The following is an 18,368-nucleotide window of genomic DNA, read 5'->3' as shown; positions in this document are numbered from 1 at the left end:
ATCAGAGGGGTAGCCGTATTAGTCTGGATCTGTAAAAGCAGCAAAGAATCCTGTGGCACCTTATGGACTAACAGACATTTTGGAGCATGAGCTTTTGTGGGTGAATACCCACTTCGTCAGATGCATGTAGTGGACTACATGACGAAGTGGGTATTCACCCACGAAAGCTCATGCTCCAAAACATCTGTTAGTCTATAAGGTGCCACAGGATTCTTTGCTGCTGGAGCATGGGGTTGCGTCCTTGACCATGCTGGCTAAAAGCCATTCATGGAACTATTTTCTGTGAAGTGATCTCATTCTTTTTTGAACCCAGTTATATTTTTGGCCTTCACAACATCCCCTGGAAAAGAGTTCCATTGATTGACCGTGTTTTGTGTGAAGAAATACTTCTTTATGTTTTCTAAACCTGCTATCAATTTCACTGGCTCTAGGGGTAAAGAACAATTCCCCCTATTCACTTTCTCCACATCGGTCATGATTTTACAGACTTCTATCACATCCCCTCTTAATCATCTCTTTTCTAAGCTGAACAGTTCCCGGCTTTTTAATCTCTCCATAAATGGAAGCTGTTCCGTGCCAATAACAATTCTTGTTGCCCGTCTCCCTCTTGTTTCTATTATTCTGCAAAACCCTTCTCCTTCACCTGGGAGTCTCACATCAAAAGTTAAGTGACCTGCTAAACTAGGGAAGCAAATGATAAGGCACTTTCTCAGCATTTCCTTCTCAACATTGGTGGATGCAAAGTGCGTGTAGAGCCAGAAACAGCCTGGGTGCAGAGATCACAAACACTCAGTGGTGGTTGAAACTCATTTTCCATTCCAATATTATGCAAACTGAGCAATTTAATATGCAGATGAGTTGTGGCCCAAGACATGAGCCCCTGGTCCTCCAGGTGCCCCTGGAAGTCAGGAATTTGGAGACCACTGGCTCTGTGTCACTACGGGCATGCATACACTGCAGGCTGGCTGCCTGCCTTCGCCCAACCCCCCTATAATCCACACTGAAAGCTCTCCAATATGCATATAGCGGAGCATTGTACCCATATGTGCCGACTCTGTGGGTGGTCCGGGGCTGGAGCACCCACAGGGAAAAAATGGTGGGTGCTGAACACTCACCGGCAGACCTCCCTCCCCCTCAGCACCTCCCACTGGTGGGCCCTGCTGATCAACACCTCCCCTCTCTCCCCGTGCCTCCCACCCACCACGATCAGCTGTTTCACGGCAGGCAGGAGGCTCTAGGAGGGAGAGGGAAGGAGCGAGGACACAGTGCACTAGGGGGAGGGGGCAGAATGAGGTGGGGTGGGGGTGTAGCGGGGGTGGGAAGAGGTGGGGCAGAGCCTTGGGGGAAGGGGTGGGTGGAGGCAGGGCCTGGGGCAGAGCTGGGGATCGAGCACCCCCGGCACATTGGAAAGTTGGCTACTGTGATTGTAGCGCACTTGAGTGCCCATCTTTGAGGTTTGGGGCAGTGTGTGCTGAGCCCTGACCTGCCCCCTGACAGACCCATGGCTTGTCCCAGGATTGGGAGGAACAGAAGTGAGCAGTGTGCAGAGCCAGAAGCGCCTCAGCTTAAGGTGTGGGAAGGCTAAAGCCATTTCTACAAAGGGGTCTAGGGAAGACAGACAAGTTCTCCCACAACACACCACAAAACAATTCCTAGAGAGGCTCCAGTTGATGAGGAGCCATGAACTCTGGGATACGCCCCCAGAAATCCTTGTCCCAGCCACAGGTAGCTGCGGCACCAGCGTGGACACAGCTAACCAGGCATAGGTTCTGTGGCCATGTGGACTCTCGGAGCAGGGTTGGCTAACACACACCCACATGCACATGAGCCAGGACACGTGCTACATGTGTCACAGAGACATGACGGCAGAACTGTGAGTAGGAAGGGGAGGCTGTGGCCCCGCAAGGAGGTGTTCATCACTGATCAGCGTCCTTGCCACATCCAAAATTCATCTCCATGTGCCCTGGTCTCTTGCGGTCTGCACACTGGGTCTTGTTAGCCCAGTACAGCAGACACCAGGATCCCAGGCTGACGTACATCAGGCCCATCATTGTAGTGACCTATTTGGTGCTGGGCTGGGAAAGGGAACTATCTGCATCTCTTTTTAAGGACATTTCTGGTACATCTCCAATGGACTGCCATGCTCAGAGGAGGCTGCCCATTCTAGCCCCCCAGAGGAAACATTACTGCTGCAGATAAGGATTAACTAGTGTGAAGCACAGGACCCCTGAGTCAAAGAGCAAATCGCCACAGGAGGGGACAGCTAGCGAGTGAGCTGCTCCCTGCAAACTCAGCAGGGGAGCCTTTCAGAGCAGCATTCAAGCCAATGTGTGTGCACTGCTAACAGAGTGGGGTGACTGACAGCCCATCCACCAACTCTCCAGTACCGACCTCTTCAGGCCATGAAGATCTGTCAGCTCTCCCAGCTTATGCCGCACAGATTCCTCCACATCCAAGTCCCTGCCGGGGAGGGTCAGAAACACAGCAGGTGAGGCGGGGGCACATTGAAAAACGCATCGTTAACGTTAGTTTGCCAGGGAGCTGCGGGGTCAAAGTCAGGACTAAGGGAGAGGCCCCAACACACCGACTCCACCAGGCCAGAGGAAAGTCATAAAAGGGGGGAAAGAATCAGGTGTTTGGGGAGGAGAGCTGATGCCCAGATAGAGTGCAGTGCTGGGGGCAGTATAAAAGCCTGCAGACTTCTTGCAGCAACTGTGTCAGGGAGCCTCGACTCCCCACGTGCGCCCTGCCTCCAAGGCCATCCTCCTCTGTCATAAAGGCGGCAAAAGGGCACATGCCCCAGTTTGACAACGCCTATGCACGTCACCTTTGTAGCGATTACACAGGGGTGAATGCAAACCTGGCTTAAATTCCTTGTCCCCCAGATGCCTCCCTCCTTCCTAGAACCTTGACACAGAAATTCAGGGCTGGAGTCTCTGTTGCCTTTCACCTCGTGGAACTCTTTCCACCTGCGCAAAGTGACTGCAGAATGCAACTCCTCTGACCCGGTGGCACAGTGCACTCACTTTCCACAGGCGTAAAGGACAGTGTGCAGCCAATGGCAATGGAGGACTGAGACCCGTGTATATTACTGGGGGTCCACACAGGGATCTGTGAGGCTGCAGGCTGCAGAAATAATGCTCTCAGAGACCTGCCTCAGAGCAGGATCTCTCCATACAGACCAGTCTTGTGTTTTCAGCCCCAAGTTGGCATGGGTGCGTACGCTCGATCACACTCACCACATGTCCAGATGGAAGCTGGAATTTGCTTCATCATCAAACTCCCTGCAGGACACAGAATCAGAAAACATTACTGCTGGGATTTTGAGAGGATTTGCACTCAGACCACAAATATTAGGAAGGGAGGGTGAAGGAGAGAGAGATTAAAGGCAGGCAGCCCCGCTGCCCCCACCACAAGCTAGAAACAGTCTAGGGCTGGGGTGTAGCTTTGTGTCAATGAATGAAGACGAGTCAGGCCCCTGGAAATCCTGGTTATTACAGCTGGGCTATCACAATTGCTCTCTAGTTCCCTTGGGGCACTCCCAGGTTTGTGGGTGGATATGCTCCAGGTGCTCAGTTTGTGTTCTGATTCCTAGAGTGGTGGCAGGCCATTGGCTGATTACCTCCAGATTTTTCTGGCTTGCCCAAGAATACTAGAAAGAGAAGCCCCCAGGCTGCCAAATAGGGAAGACACAGGGCAAAATTATTCATAGAAGATCCAAGGAAGTCTAATCCCTGCAATAGACCTGGCTTGCTGGACAAGAGCCAGATGCCCACTGAGGCATATCAACTGCAAAAATTAAAAAAAACCCACATCAGCTGGTCTCAGAGCCCGAGTCTAAAGAATTGGGTTCATGGGGCTTGTGCTACGGTGCTAAAAATAGCCCAGCCCCTTCGCTGGGTCTCAGAGCCTGAGCTCCAGCCAGAGCAGGAATGTCTATATGGCTCTTTTTAGTGCCGGAGCATGAGCCCAAGTCTGTAGACCCAGGCTCTGAGACTCATTGCCAGGGGTGTTTTGGTTTTGCAGTGTAGACACACCTTGAGAGATCATTGCACCTCACTTTTCCACTGTCTCCAATTTCTTTACCAGGCTAAAACGACACAGGAGCTTCTGCTCTTTCCAACAAGCAGAGGCCTGTGTTTATAGCACAGCATCCTGGTTTGTAATCCTGCCAGTCCTCCCGCCTCTCACAACCTACTATCAACATTACCTCCCGGTTTATGTCAATCACAAAGACCAAACTTTGGACCTAGATTCCTTGCCAATGGTTCTTGCAAGCAGAGAGGAGACAACTGTGGCAGCAAAGAAGGGACAGGAAGGGGCAAGAGGGAGACATACAGTATAAATGTCTCATTCCACACAGGAGTGAGAGTTTGATTTATGACTTGGGTGCGGTGGGTCTGGTCTTCGGGGATCAGGTTTTTCACCACTGCCTTTAATGGCTTCTTGTTCTCCGGATGGGAGCTGCTGTCGCTGGAAGGCTCCTGTCTCTTTGATTCTATCCCCAGCAGGCAGTACGGGTCGCTGAACCCTACAATCACAAGGCATTTAAAAAAAAAAAATTCCTCCAACAGAATTATCTATTGTGACAAAATGCAACACCCACCCTTTGTGCCAAGGTCTGCCTGCCCCTCGGGGGGATGGACAATGCTAACAATATTTTGCACTGGGCATGTTCAATCTGAGGAGCTCAAAGTGCTTCACAAACATTAATTAATCCTCACATCACACCTTAAAAATAGGGAAACTGAGGCACAGATGGACAACCAACTTGCCCATGGTCAGACAGCAAATGTGAGAACAGAACCCAGATCTTCTGGCTACCAGTCCCCTGCTATAATCAGGTACATATATATGTGCGTCATCCATCTAATCACACTTACCACTGACATCTTTACCCAGAATGTCTTTGGCTTGCTTCACAGTCACTTTCAGACAAAAAATGGGTTTCTGAAATTAAAAAATAAACAAAAAACAGCTCATCTCACCTGAAGAAAAAATCTCCATCGTACGCAGAAGTGAATGGGTGTTCGATGTATTTGTAAACTCCATGATAAAACAAGGAAGCAGCACACACTGTTTCACTATTGCCAACCCCACGCACTCAAATATCAGACCCCAAAAAATCATGAGAAAGTGACTGAGAAAAGATCTTTTAAAAATAACAAATTTGGAGGTTTGTTTTTTTTAATTTGCCTTCTGGGTTTTTTTTTAGCTTTTATGGAGCACTCAGGTCATATTTCTCCACTACCAGGAGGACCAGAAACTTACTATTTAAAAAAAATGAAAGCTGATTCTCACATAATCACGTGACCAGAGGCGATTCCAGGCACCAGCGCAGCAAGCATGTGCATGGTGGGGCGTGCCAGTTGCCTGCAGGAGGTCCGGCAGTCCCGCGGTTTCGGCGGCAATTCGGCGGCGGGTACCCTGAAGGCGCGGAACCGGCGGACCTCCCGCAGGCGCATCCCCGAAAGCTACCTGACTGCAGTGCTTGGGGTGGTGAAATACATAGAGCCGCCCCTGCACATGACTCCAGAAGCTGGGAGTTTAACGCAAACATCAAGCATCGCTCTCCCCTTCCTTCCTCTCTGCACACATCTGCCTGCTGCCATTTTGAGTCAGCTTTTGTGGCAATCCCCTTCTCACCAAGCCGTCCCCTTCATGCACAGCAGCTCCTTCAGAGCAGTGTAGGAAATGCAACTGACCATTGACCAACAGTGAAACTGACCATACATTGTGCTGTCAAGGGCACAAAGTACTGTAAATAAGCAGAGGCCTGTCTTTATAGCATAATCTCCTGACCTGTGACCCTGCCAATCCCCTCCAACCACTAGCACACATTACCTCCCAGACTGCCTCAATCATGAAGACCAAAGCTTGGATGTAAATGAGCAGCAGGCCACAACATGTTCAGACACTGACAGTTTCTCTTTTAAGGATGCGATTGGAAAGTTGCAGACGGTCAGATCCCCTCAGCACCACGCGTGACTCTCTTTAGCTATTTCTTTTTGCTGTCAGAGGTCAGTGCTGAGAGAGGTGGCAAAGTTCTCTCGAGAAACAAAAACCAAACCCAACCAACAATACTTTCAGTTGCTTCTGAGCCCTGATCCTCTCCCACCTCTGCATGGAGGGGAACAAATTAGTCACTGAACTGCCAAGGGACTAAAGAGGAAGCTGCTCAGTCACCTTTTCCACTCATGGGAGCTGTGGAAATATGCGGTAGAGTGGGCAAGGTCAAAGGCAGCATCTGAGGACAAGGGACTTATGGGAAATATTGCCCCCAACTCCTCAGCTCCAGGGCAGGTGCACAGAGGGTCTCTCTCCTCCAGCATCCACTCCCTCCCATAGGGGAAGCAGAGATGGCTCCTGACAGAGCTGCTGCTGGCCACCAGGCTGCATTCCCTAATTCCACTAAGGAGCACCGAGTGGGAGGGAACATGGCCCATGAGTATGTCAACACTGAAGCTGGAGATGTAACTTCCAGCTCAGGTCAACATACTCGCACTGGCTTTGATTGAGCTAGCAGGCTAAAAATAGAAGTGTAGCCACCACGGCTTGGACAGTGGGATGGGCCCAGGTCCCAGACAGGACTGTATGCGGTGCAGCCAGCCATGCTGCCGCCCACACTGCCACAGCTACACTTCTGCTTTTAGCGCGGTAGCTCATCTTCCTGAGCTGGAAATTTCACCTCCAGCTCCTGTGTAGTCGTTCCCACGGTCTGGCTACTACCCCCTTTTCATAACTGATCTTTCAGACCCACAGACTTTGCAGAGGGGACAAAAGCTGACAGGTAGGAGGGGATCATCCCATATAAGTCACCTACCTCTTTCCAAAATCTCACTCTGGCTGGTTGGTTTCCCTCCTTGCTCCCCAAAACATAAGACTTTAATCTGGATTTGATAGCAATGACTGTCAGTATCAAAGGACAAACTTGGACTATGGATAGTCCACCCAGGCCTTAGCTAACCAGCTGCTGTCCTACCCAAACAGGGCACAGGGTTTAGGACCAATCCTTGGGGATAGCCATATTAAACATACCTCTGGCATTGACCTAGCCTCTGTGTTGGATCATAGAATATTAGGGTTGGAAGGGACTTCAGGAGATCATCTAGTCCAACCCCCTACTCAAAGCAGGACCAATCCCCAAATGGCCCCCTCAAGGATTGAACTCATAACCCTGGGTTTAGCAGGCCAATGCTCAATGTTCCACATAACTGAAGCACTGAGGTCAGTAGCACGTGTGCAGGCTACAGATACACATGGCCATGTCACCTGAACATGTTACCTCTCTGTAGAATGGGGAATCCCTTGAGTTCTTGTTACAGATGCACTGCCCTGGGGTGGGCACACACTTAAGGGATGATGCCTGTATCTATCACACATTCATGTACAGACAAGAGTTGACCCTGCTGAGCTCAATGGGAGTTTTACCTGGCCCAGGCCCACAGGGGGAAGTGACGCAGTACAAATCCTGCTGACATTGCAGGTGACTGCGGAATAGAAATGTACGGAGCCTGCCCCTACTTATGGGTGGTGTGATCTGGGGGAGATGAGCAGACTTTACCTCCAGCTTTCTGACCCGCTGCAGTATAACGTAATGCTCCTCCGGCTCCATGCTGAAGGCCTGTTTTAAATATTACAGAAGATATAGGGTTGGCTTTATAACAATGGTACCTGGGATACATCCAAGGGCTTCCCATCTGGGACCACTACACCCTTCCTCTGGGAGCCAGCTGGCACCCACAAAGGGTTTGATGGGAAAGGAGAGAACACCTTAAATTAAGCCTAATCAGGACCCAGACTCATGAACACTTGGGTGCAGTCCAGACAGACTTCCTAGCCTGTCCCTGCCCTAGATAATGGCTTCTTCCCAGCCAGACTGCTCCTCTCAGCTGCACTTCCACCCCCAGCCTCTGAGCAGACTCTGCTGCCCTTCCCCTTTCTCTTCCCCGGGGCTATTATTTTCTTCCCAATCCCAGGTACCCGACCCTCCTGCGACCCTGCTCAGGCGGCTGGCTGGTATGACTCAGCGCTGCTCTGTGCTGCAGACTGCTGCTCTGACTATGACTCACGCCTGTGTCCAGCAGGCCCCCTCTAACTGCAGGAGCTCGGAGAAAAGATTCATGTCTTATTCCTGCTTAGGGTGACCAGACAGCAAGTGTGAACAATCGGGACAGGGGGTGGGGGAGGGACAGGGGGTAATAGGAGCCTATATAAGAAAAAGACCCCCAAATCGGGACTGTCCCTATAAAATTGGGATATCTGGTCACCCTATTCCTGCTCTGCAGAGCAGCCCCGGCAGCTGCGGGGATCTGAAATATGGAGAGAAGTGCTCCCGCTCAGTGTGGGACAGAGGGAACTCCAGGGTTAGGGGCATGGACAGGGCCTCTTCCCAATGTGGGACTGAGGGAGTTTTGCAGGCTAGAGGAAGAGAGAGAGCCCCCACCCTAGGGCAAGATACAGGAGCGGTTCTAGACATTTTGCCGCCCCAAGCTTGGCGGCATGCCGCGGGGGGCGCTCTGCCGGTCGCCGGGTCCCGCGGCTCCGGTGGACCTCCCACAGGCGTGCCTGCGGAGGGTCTGCTAGTCCCATGGCTCCACTGAAGCCACGGGACCAGCGGACCCTCCACGTGCGGGAGGTCCACCGGAGCCGCAGGACCAGGGGACCCTCCGCAGGCAAGCTGCCGAAGGCTGCCTACCTGCTGCCCTCCCGGCGACCGGCAGAGCGCCCCCTGTGGCATGCCACCCGAAGCACGCGCTTGGCGTGCTGGAGCCTGGAGCCGCCCCTGGCAGGATAGCAAGAGGACAGGAACGTAGGGCTGGATTTCAAGGAGCTGCTGGACCTGCACTCTCCCTTGACCTGGATGGGGATGGGCCCAGGGACTGACCTTTTCCACATATTCGTACAATTCATTGGTATCAGCAACATAGGCGGGTTCGGGCTTGCCCTGGCGGTGCAGGATGATGTAGAGAACCTCCTCGTACAAGAGGTTGAGCTGCAGGGCAAGAGAGTGACAGGTCACAGTCAGCTCCTCTACTAGACATTGTGTGAGCTAGTCTCTGGCGTGCTGGATGACATATTTTCTGGGGCAGGGTGGAGGGTGTATGGACTGTACTGTTAAATGTTTCCTCCATAAAACACAAGGGGAAATGTGTTTGCTCTCCTTCCACAAACTGCATCTGCTGCCCAGAATAAGCAGCAGGACATACTGTCTGGAAAGCTCCTGGCCATGTTATCCCATGCCTCAAATCAGGCCTGTTATACTCCCCCTTCAGCATTGGCCCAAGCTCAGTAGAACACACTTGCTTTCGGGCAGCTTTTACAGCACTGCACTTCCCTGCTATCAGGAATAGCTGAATCTGGAGCAGGCTGGTAGTGACCGGACATTGTTATAATCAAGCCTAGTTCTACAGGTGTTTTTCAATATGACAATTGCCACTAATTGGCCTCTTTGTTGGTAGTCTCCACAGAGGACTAGTACTTGGTAAGGCTGGAACCTGTGCTGAGGCACATTGCAAGGGAGCCTTGCATTGCCACTGCCTGTCCATATTGATAGAAAAAAGGACATCCATACGCAGGGCTGCCAACCCTTTTACCAACACTCCACTGATTAAAGAAACAATGTCAGACTCATACCTCTCGCCTGGAAAATCGGTGGGACAGGTCCATCTAGAAGAAACAAGAAAGACACGTTTCCATTTAGTTTTGATGGCGTAACACAGGGGTAGGCAATGTATGACACGTGTGCCAAAGGCGGCACGCAAGCTGATTTTCAGTGGCACTCACACTGCTTGGGTCCTGGCCACTGGTCCGGGGAGGCTCTGCATTTTAATTTAATTTTAAATGCAGTGTCTTAAACATTTTAAAAACCTTATTTACTTTACATACAACAATAGCTTAGTTGTATATTATAGGCTTATAGAAAGAGACCTTCTAAAAATGTTAAAATGTATTACTGGCACACAGAACCTTAAATTAGAGTGAATAAATGAAAATTCGGCACAGGACTTCTGAAAGGTTGCCGACCCCTGGCATAATAGAACCGCTTTTTCATCAGATGCTTTTTCTGAGAATGCAACAAGGCCAGGGGTGCTTCCTTCTCCTCTCTGCATGCTTTAAAAAACGACATGTAGATTGTGACAGATGCATCAACTGCCTCCAATAGCTGTGTTAAGTGCATGTAGCATTGTGAGCTAGGGATTGTATGGACTTCCCTGGGGGCGGGGAACCTCAGCCCTTCAGGTGCTAGGACAGCAGGGTGGTGATTAGGCAAATTCACTCAGGTTTAACATCTCCCAAGAGGCACCAACACTCAAGGAGAGGTTCGCATATACTGCTTCAAACCAGTGTCTCTAGAGAACCCATAGACAAAAAAAGGTCTTTTAGATACATAGCCTGAGTTTAAACTGACTCAGGCCCTGCTTTTGCATCCAGCAAAAGGACAGGAGCTTTTGTAAAAGGGAGGCCCCATTCCTTCCTGGGACAGGTTAGAAGGACGTGACCCATTCTTGGAGGTGCTTGTTCTCAGCTGTTATGAACTTGTGACCACAGGAAACCCCCTTGGTGGCATTTGAAGGACTGATCACCTGCTGGAGCCGGGGTGATCTCTGGCAGGCTTATTACCATACATGTAGGTTCTTTGATTGTTTTTAATGTTTTCTCTAGGATGCTTTTACCTTAAAAATAAATGTGCTTGTTTAGGAAGAGCTGTGTTGTAACTTAACTGAGGGCAATTACACTGAGGAAGGGAAGCAAAGCAGGCTTGCTTAGACAGTCTAACTTGCTGTGGAATTCACAGTGTAGGCAGGGAACTGTGATGCCTGAACATAACCCGGTCAGCAAGGAGAGAGAAACATGACTCCACCCAAGAGAGGCAATGGCCGCGGAGTGAGAAGCCTAAGAGTGGATGCCCTCGGTGGACCATAGAGGGGAAAATACAGGTGCAGGTGTCCTGAACTGCAACAGATTATTTTGGAGAGGCTCAAGAACATGCATAGCCTGTACATCTAGATCAGCAGTTCTCAGCTTTCCAGACCCCTTTCAGGAGTCTGCTTTGTCTTGCATACCCCATGTTTTGCCTCACTTAAAAATTACTTGCTTCAAAATCAGACATAAAAATACAAAAGTATCAGAGCCCACTACTGATGAAATATTGCTCGCTTTCTCATTTTATCACACAATTATAAAATAAATTAATTGGAATATACTGTACTTACGTTTCAGTGTACGGTACACAGAGCAATCCAAACAAGTCATCGTATGAAATGTTAGCTTGTACTGGCTTCCTTAGTGTTTTTTATGTAGCCTATTGTAAAACTAGGCAAATATCTAGATGAGTTGATGTACCCCTGGAAGACCTTGAGAACCACTGGTCTAGATAGTCTATTGGCATAGTTACACACCCTCTTGGAAAATCTCAACCCTCCAGGGCCTACAGGTGCTGTTCACAGACTCATTGCCTAGGGCCAGACAACTAACTTCTCCATCACAGGACAGCCACCTCACTGCACAGGGCTTTGAAGAGGTGCCTTTAGGGCTGTACTCACAACTCTCTGAGGCAAGGGCAGTCAACCTAAGGCACTTCTGAAAGGACGCCGACCCCGTCTCTGAGGGATAGTCATGGGTCTAGACAACAGGCCCTTCACAGGGGTTCATATCACTGTAAAGGGGCTTCACAGAATACCAAAAGCATGTCACAAGCAGATGGGCAGGGCCATACACAGTGTGCTCTATGAAGTCATAGAGCCCGAGCAGTGTGCCCATCAGAGCGCCCCTGCACTAAGCACAGCCGTTCAAGCTTCAATAGTCTGGTCCGGAAGTTTTGAGCATAGCACCTCCACCATGTGAAACATACGTGGCCAACAGGGCCAGGCAGCAAATCAGACGCATGGCAGTCGCGCCTCACCGAAACTCACAAAGACCCAGCCACTTCACACTCAGCGTGGGCAAGTAAACAAGAGCCCTGCACCATACAACTGAAACACCTGGAGAAACAGCAAAATAGAAACTTACACCCTTCCCTTGCGGCAGGCAGAACAAATCTTTCTGAGGTTTCAGTTTAACAAGGGATTCAGGGAGGTTCTGCACGCCCTAGTAGGGTTTGGTGTGGCGACGAGGCGTGGGTGTCTAACAAAATACTCCAACTTGGTATCTGTACTGTGCAGCACTTTCCCTATCAGGGCAGCTCCACCCAATGGATTTATTTCAAGGGGGCAGTGGAAGCCACCTGGAGGGGAAAGGCAGGAGAGGGGGACTGGGACATACTACCCAACAAGGTCCCATGAATCCCCTAGTCAGTCCCAGCTCATCCCTCCATTCCCCGGTCAGCTCTGCGCAAGGGGTAGAAGCAGACAGGGGACAGTGAGAGGGTGTGGAGCACATGTAGTTGGGCTCAGTAACCTAAAGCAGGTGCAACCATTGGGTATGAAAGGAGAAGGAAAGCCAGCAGCAGGCATCTGGTAGTGGAGAGATCTGAGAAAGGGAAAATACTACTTGTCTCCCAAGAAAGGAGAACATTGATTTTAAATAATTGCAAACTTGTATTGTATCCCAGGTGAGGGAAGGACTTTCTTTCATTGCTCTACACAGAGGAAGAATGTAGTTTGTTTTTGTTTGGGGATAGGCTGCTCACCCTCCTGGAGAGAGAAAGCCCACAGTGTGACAGGACCCAACCCCACCGGAATCCTTCACCAGGAGCATAACGGACCTGATAAATTCTTGGCAGCAGTAGGTCAGAGACAAAGTCTATATATAAATTTTTAAACGGCTGGATAACTTTGTGACAAATAAACACTTGTAACTAGACAAGCCAAGATAAGTTGAGGAGGACCTAAGTCTCATGCTTTCAGGTGTCAGTTAGTTGGCTCAGGAAGGAATTTCCTCTCCCCCCACACTCCCCATCAGAAGAGCAGAACTGACCACCTGGTTGGTGTCCCTAGCTCTGAAGCCTCAAATAGTGGCCACTGCTGAAGGACATATGGTCATTGGTATGACCAATCCTATGTGCCTAGAGAGTGCAGCACATTCTTCACTCAGGTCCTGAGTTCAATACAGTTAAAAGTGAGGCCTTTACGGAAGCACCAGATGCTTCTCTAAGGAGATCTGGGATCTCCTGGTACTTTTGAATGTTTCACATTCTAGTCTGGTGGTGCTACTGTGAACTTGTGGACACAGAAATCCATTCTAAACAGGCGGCTGTTCAACATTGGGAACAAAAAAATCCCCCATCAGGAGGAAGAGACAATTTCTTCCAATTCAATTATCCAGGCCAATAATGGCAGCCGATCAAAAGTGGCAGCAGAGCCCTTTGCTACAGACAGTTCCTTGGAATCCAGCATTCATGACGCCAGGATCTAGAGTTCAGGCTTGGAACAAACACATCTCGACTCAGTTCAGGAATTACTGGTGAGGGACAGATACATTCAGAAGAATAGGAGAGTTGCTAATGTGGCATTTGAGCCATGTGGTATATGAATATCTTGTTCTATTCATTATGAAGGTCAGTCGTACGCATGATTGATCCAAAAAAGAACTAGATAAGTTCATGGAGGCTAGGCCCATCAATGGCGATGAGCGAGGAAAGGCAGGGATGGTGTCCCTAGCCTCTGTTTGCCAGAAGCTGAGAGTGGACGATGGCATGGATCCCTTGATGATTACCTGTTCTGTTCATTCTCTCTTGGGCACCTTGCACTGGCCACTGTCAGAAGACAGGACACTGGGCTAGATGGACCTTTGGTCTGACCCAGTGAGGCCGTTCTTATGGTCTTATGATGAAAGAAAGGACAGATGAGATTCTCATATAAAGGTTTGGGGAATTCCAGGGATTATGGTGCAAGATGACTAGAGGCTTCTTTACAAATAAATGGCTAAGATTCGTAGAAAGGAGCTACTAACACCCACGCTTTCTCTGTACAGCTTGTTTTCCTAGAAACACCATGATGTTTGCATTTTATTGTCTTGTCACACAGTCAGTGTGATTTCCCTTTGAGACAGTGTTGTTTTGGATTTATAAAGTTAACACAGAAAAGCCAAGAGGACATATAAATCCTAACTGTGTTTTCCAGGAAGGAAATTTTGTCCAGACAGCATCATTATGTTGCTCCTTGTTGATATATGGGTGCCTCCTATTAATGGAGAAGGGATAATAATAGTATCTGATCATCTGAAGGTTACACATTTGACTTTTGCTATGAACAACAACAAAATGTTTAATCTCTAGTATCAAGTGTTGTTTACTTTATAATACATGGGTCACGATAACGTGGTGGATCCTATATTGCAGCGGGGGCAATTTTTGAAAACTTGTTTAACTTTGTGCATTATGTAAAAAGCAAATCAATCAAACCCAAAAATTAGCCATGGCTCTGGATCTAAAACACCCAAGCATGGCGCACGTTTGGATCTGATCCAAGTGGGACATCGATCTGGTCCTTTTTTGTTTAATGGGTAGGACCAGCACTTCTGATCCCAACAACCCTCAAACTTTGCGGAAGTTCAGTTCCCAGCTTTGCGGCTCAAGCTCATTTCTAAACAAAATGGGACCTTTTCAGCCAATGTCCTTTCCTCTGCCAAAGCCAAAGATACCAGCAAATCCTCATAAGCACCAAGTTATTTCTCTTCAAAAAGACTTCTCAGCCTGGTAGTAGGGGCCTATGCAGGGATTCTCAATCTTTTCTTTCTGAGGCCCCCACAACATGCTATAAAAACTCCACAGCTCACCTGTGCCACAATAGCTGGTTTTCTGCATATAAAAGCCAGGGTCGGCATTAGGGGGAACAAGCAGGGCAACTGCCTGGGGCCCCAGGCCACAGGGCCCCCCGTGAAGCTACATAGCATAGGCTTCAGCCCTGGGTGGCAGGGTCAGGGCCCCAGGATTCAGCCCCATGCAGTGGGGCTTCGATTTTCTACCCTGGTCCCTAGCGAGTCTAATGCTGGCCCTGCTTGGTGGCCCCCCTGAAACTGCTTGCGGCCCCCTAGGGGGCCCCAGACCCCTGGTTGAGAACCACTGGGCTAGTGCACACCCAGCTAATTCAGAACGTGAGTGGGCCTTTATTTCACAGATATTCACTCACTCAACCCACAGCCCGAGAACTGAGCAACACATTCCTAGCACGTAGCATCGCCTGATGAGCGATGATTTCACCACCAGAAACTGGGTGATGAGGTTATGTTTTAACTGGCCATGGTATGGTTTAAATTCTCATGTGGCCTGTAGCATTAGCCTCGCGTTGCAGCACCATAATGACTAGGTACAAGAAATCAAGCGTGGGACAGTTAAAGGATAGTGTGAAAAAGCATTATCACATCGCCTTACAAGAGATCAGTTTCAAATTTTCCTTAGGCCGCAAATGAAATGAGTGTTCCTTTTAGCTCAGGGCTCAGCACACACATACACACATCACAAAACCACCATTCAGTTTCACCAAAGGCAGCCCCACAGCTCAGGAAAGGTCCAAGAGCAAACTAGCAAGTGATGGTAAACATGCAGAGGCAGATGAGGGCTCAGTAGAACTGGAATGGCAGAGGTGTAATAGCTGCATTATTTACAGGATTGGTGTGGTTAAAAAAAGAGATGGAAACAATTTTTTTAATAAAAAATTAGGGCCAAAGCGGAAGTATTTGACTGAAGTCAGTAGTTACACTCAGGATGAATTTGATCCTTAAACTATATATTTCTACCCCTATTATTCTAGCCTGCTAGGTTATCCCTGGCAAATAGCAGGAGACAGCTGGAAGCTGTATTTCGCTCTTTGGTTCCTGAATAGCTCTGCTTGCAACGATCCTCTCTAAAAGCAGCACATTCCAGCTGCTGCAGCCTCTCGGTCCTTGGAGCACCTCCAGTCTTGGAACCACTGCATTTATATTGTCCCCTACACCGTGCTTAAAACAGAGTATTGTCCTTCCCCCAGGGTCGCTGCAGCAGAGTGTAATGACCTTTCTCCCGGACCCTCTTTCTGTGGATCAAAAGCCTCCCACCCCTCCAACCATCCTTCAGGCTGAACCACTGGTGCAGCACTGTTTCAAGCACAAATGGAAAGGCCTTTGTTCTTCCTCAATACAATCACTTATCCACTGGACCCCAGTTCCACTTCTTCGCCAGTCATAGGCTACAGCGGGGCTGCAAGAGGGGAGAGGAGAAGCTGCTTTTGGCTCTCTCTCTCGACACTTACACGGCTCCTCATATAGAAACAACAGTCTCTCTTTCTTTCTTGCCAGTGTAACCCACACCACCTCCTGGGTGTGGTGTTCTGTCCCATCTAGTGGCACCAAGACCACTTAGAGAGTTCAAATGACTCTGCTCTACAGCCTGAGCTAACAGCCAGTTGGCTTTTAGCTCATGTGGTAGAGGCTCATGCTTTAAGCTCCCAAGGCCCCTGGTTTGATCCTGCCGCCGATGACCAGGATCTGTCAGCGTTGCCACCCACCTATAGGAGAAATAACTTGATTAATTCGATAGGGTGTTTTTATCCTGGGGTTGGTTGGTTTTTTGTTCTTTTGCTCATTTGTGTGTGCATGGAGATTATTACGGAAAAGCTAAGCTGAAGAACCAGAGTTTGCATTTAGTGCAGAACGTCCTGAGGTCATTCTTGTCTCTAGTGGGAGGGAGTTCCACAGTCTAGGTCCAGGTCTTCTGAAAGTCTCCTGCATTCATGAGCCTCTCGTTAGTGGACAGTTTCAGCATCTGACAACACCTCCCTGCATCAGTCTCTCACTGGGCACTTTTGCCCTTGCTACTCAATAACCATGACTGCAATGATATTTCTCTTCTTAATCTCCCACCATTATCACTCCACCGGGTGCTTGACACAGTGGCAGTGCTAATGGAGACCAGCCAGCAGTGTTTTTACCACCAGGTAATCTAGGCCTGCTTGAAGTCTACACTGGTGCACCCCTGATTGCCAGAACTGTCCAATGGTCAGGCAGAACATACATGATGTGGAAAATCATATTTGCAGAGGGATAGGTTACCTGCCAGATACCTATGGCCAATCCCATGGAGGGCTTTGATTATCAGGACAGATTAGCTTGAGGAGCCAGTGCAGATAGCACCTAAATGCAATCCCAGCAACCTTTACGATGAAGTACATAGACTGCTGCGTTTTGCATTAGTGGGAGATTTTTCCAGAGCACGTGGCTTTGAGCTGCAGTAAGCAAGCCTGCGTAGGATCAGCTGTTGTACGGTCTTTGGGCTTGTTCCAGATGGAAATGGGTATTTTTAGTTCCTAGTGCTACTTGGGTATACAGTAGCAGTGAGGAGCCCAAAAGGACCCTAAGACTGTGGATCAACAATCCCAGGGCAGATGCCCTCAGCTGTGGAGGATGATATTCAGAGTATGTCCTTCTTCACTGGTAGAATTGCAATGGTGGAACATCTCTGGCAAAGAAGAATAGTGCAGATGCCCTAGCGTCTGACAACACCTGCCCGCATCAGTCTCTCACTGGGCACTTTTGCCCTTGCTACTCAATAACCATGACTGCAATGATGTTTCTCTTCTTAATCTCCCACCATTATCACTCCACCGGGTGCTTGTCACAGTGGCGGTGCTAACAGAGACCAGCCAGCAGTGTTTTTATCACCAGGTAATCTAGGCCTGCTTGAAGTCTACACTGGTGCACCCCTGATTGCCAGAATTGATGGAGCAGCAACAGTGCTACAGCAGTGAAGGATTGAGAGCGTTTAGTGCAGAGACAGATAATATAGGGCCAAGTGCCTTCCCCAAGGTGTTGAGAACTCTCATCTCCTTCTAGGTTAGATACCTTGGCCTTCAATTTTGGACCTCAGGGGAATCTCAGCATTTAGTAGCCCCTGACTCTCTTCCCAGTCCCTCCATGTGCGAACGATTAAACCCCAGAAGATGCTCTGTGCAGCAACATCTCAAGATCCGAGCAAAGTGGGAGCGAGGGGAAGTGAGAACACCAGGCATGAAATCAGAGAGACATAGCATGCAACGTAAACATCTGTTTAAAACGAGAGTAAAGAGACCACATACGTCATTGCTGTCCTCCCCAGGGCCATTCCCTGCTCGCATCTCGCTGACAGACTCCATGCTGGGGTGGATCAGAGCAAGCCTGTGCTGGATGCCGGAGGCCAAGGCCCAGAGAACACAGCTACAGTTCTGCTTATTTAGGCTTGAACAGCCCTCCCCATCAGCATCACCTCCTCCGCCCTCCCCTTGTTCATATGCTCAGAGGAAACCACACTCTTTATCTCACCCTGACCATTTTAACAGGAACCGGAAATGCACAGGGGCCTCGTTCAATAGATCTTGAGCTATACTTTCTCCCCTGCTTGTGGACTCCATCTGGGGGCTAGCACTGGGGAGGGACTGAGGCTACGTTCCTCTGATCCACGGCTGGATCCTTAGTTT

General features: G+C 49.4%; 1 protein-coding gene across 1 annotated transcript in view; it reads right to left on the bottom strand.

The window, feature by feature from the left end:
• UNC13D (unc-13 homolog D) overlaps window positions 1–18,131 on the bottom strand; it is a 42,810-nt gene extending 24,679 nt beyond the window's left edge. Inside the window, exons 1-8 of the mRNA XM_032792890.2 lie at window positions 17,991–18,131; window positions 9,637–9,669; window positions 8,888–8,995; window positions 7,565–7,624; window positions 4,884–4,950; window positions 4,339–4,531; window positions 3,240–3,284; window positions 2,392–2,460 (exon numbers count right to left, since the gene is read on the bottom strand). Coding sequence (XP_032648781.1) covers window positions 2,392–2,460; window positions 3,240–3,284; window positions 4,339–4,531; window positions 4,884–4,950; window positions 7,565–7,624; window positions 8,888–8,995; window positions 9,637–9,669; window positions 17,991–18,047 — 632 coding nt within the window. The 5' untranslated portion in view covers window positions 18,048–18,131. The remainder of the gene's footprint in view (window positions 1–2,391; window positions 2,461–3,239; window positions 3,285–4,338; window positions 4,532–4,883; window positions 4,951–7,564; window positions 7,625–8,887; window positions 8,996–9,636; window positions 9,670–17,990) is intronic.
• Between the last annotated feature and the right edge of the window lie 237 nt (window positions 18,132–18,368).

Source organism: Chelonoidis abingdonii, chromosome 13, assembly GCF_003597395.2.
Source record: "Chelonoidis abingdonii isolate Lonesome George chromosome 13, CheloAbing_2.0, whole genome shotgun sequence".
In the NCBI taxonomy this organism is placed as follows: domain Eukaryota; kingdom Metazoa; phylum Chordata; order Testudines; family Testudinidae; genus Chelonoidis; species Chelonoidis abingdonii.
The sequence above is the reverse complement of the archived record's forward strand: the minus strand, read 5'-3'. Positions and strand labels throughout refer to the sequence as shown.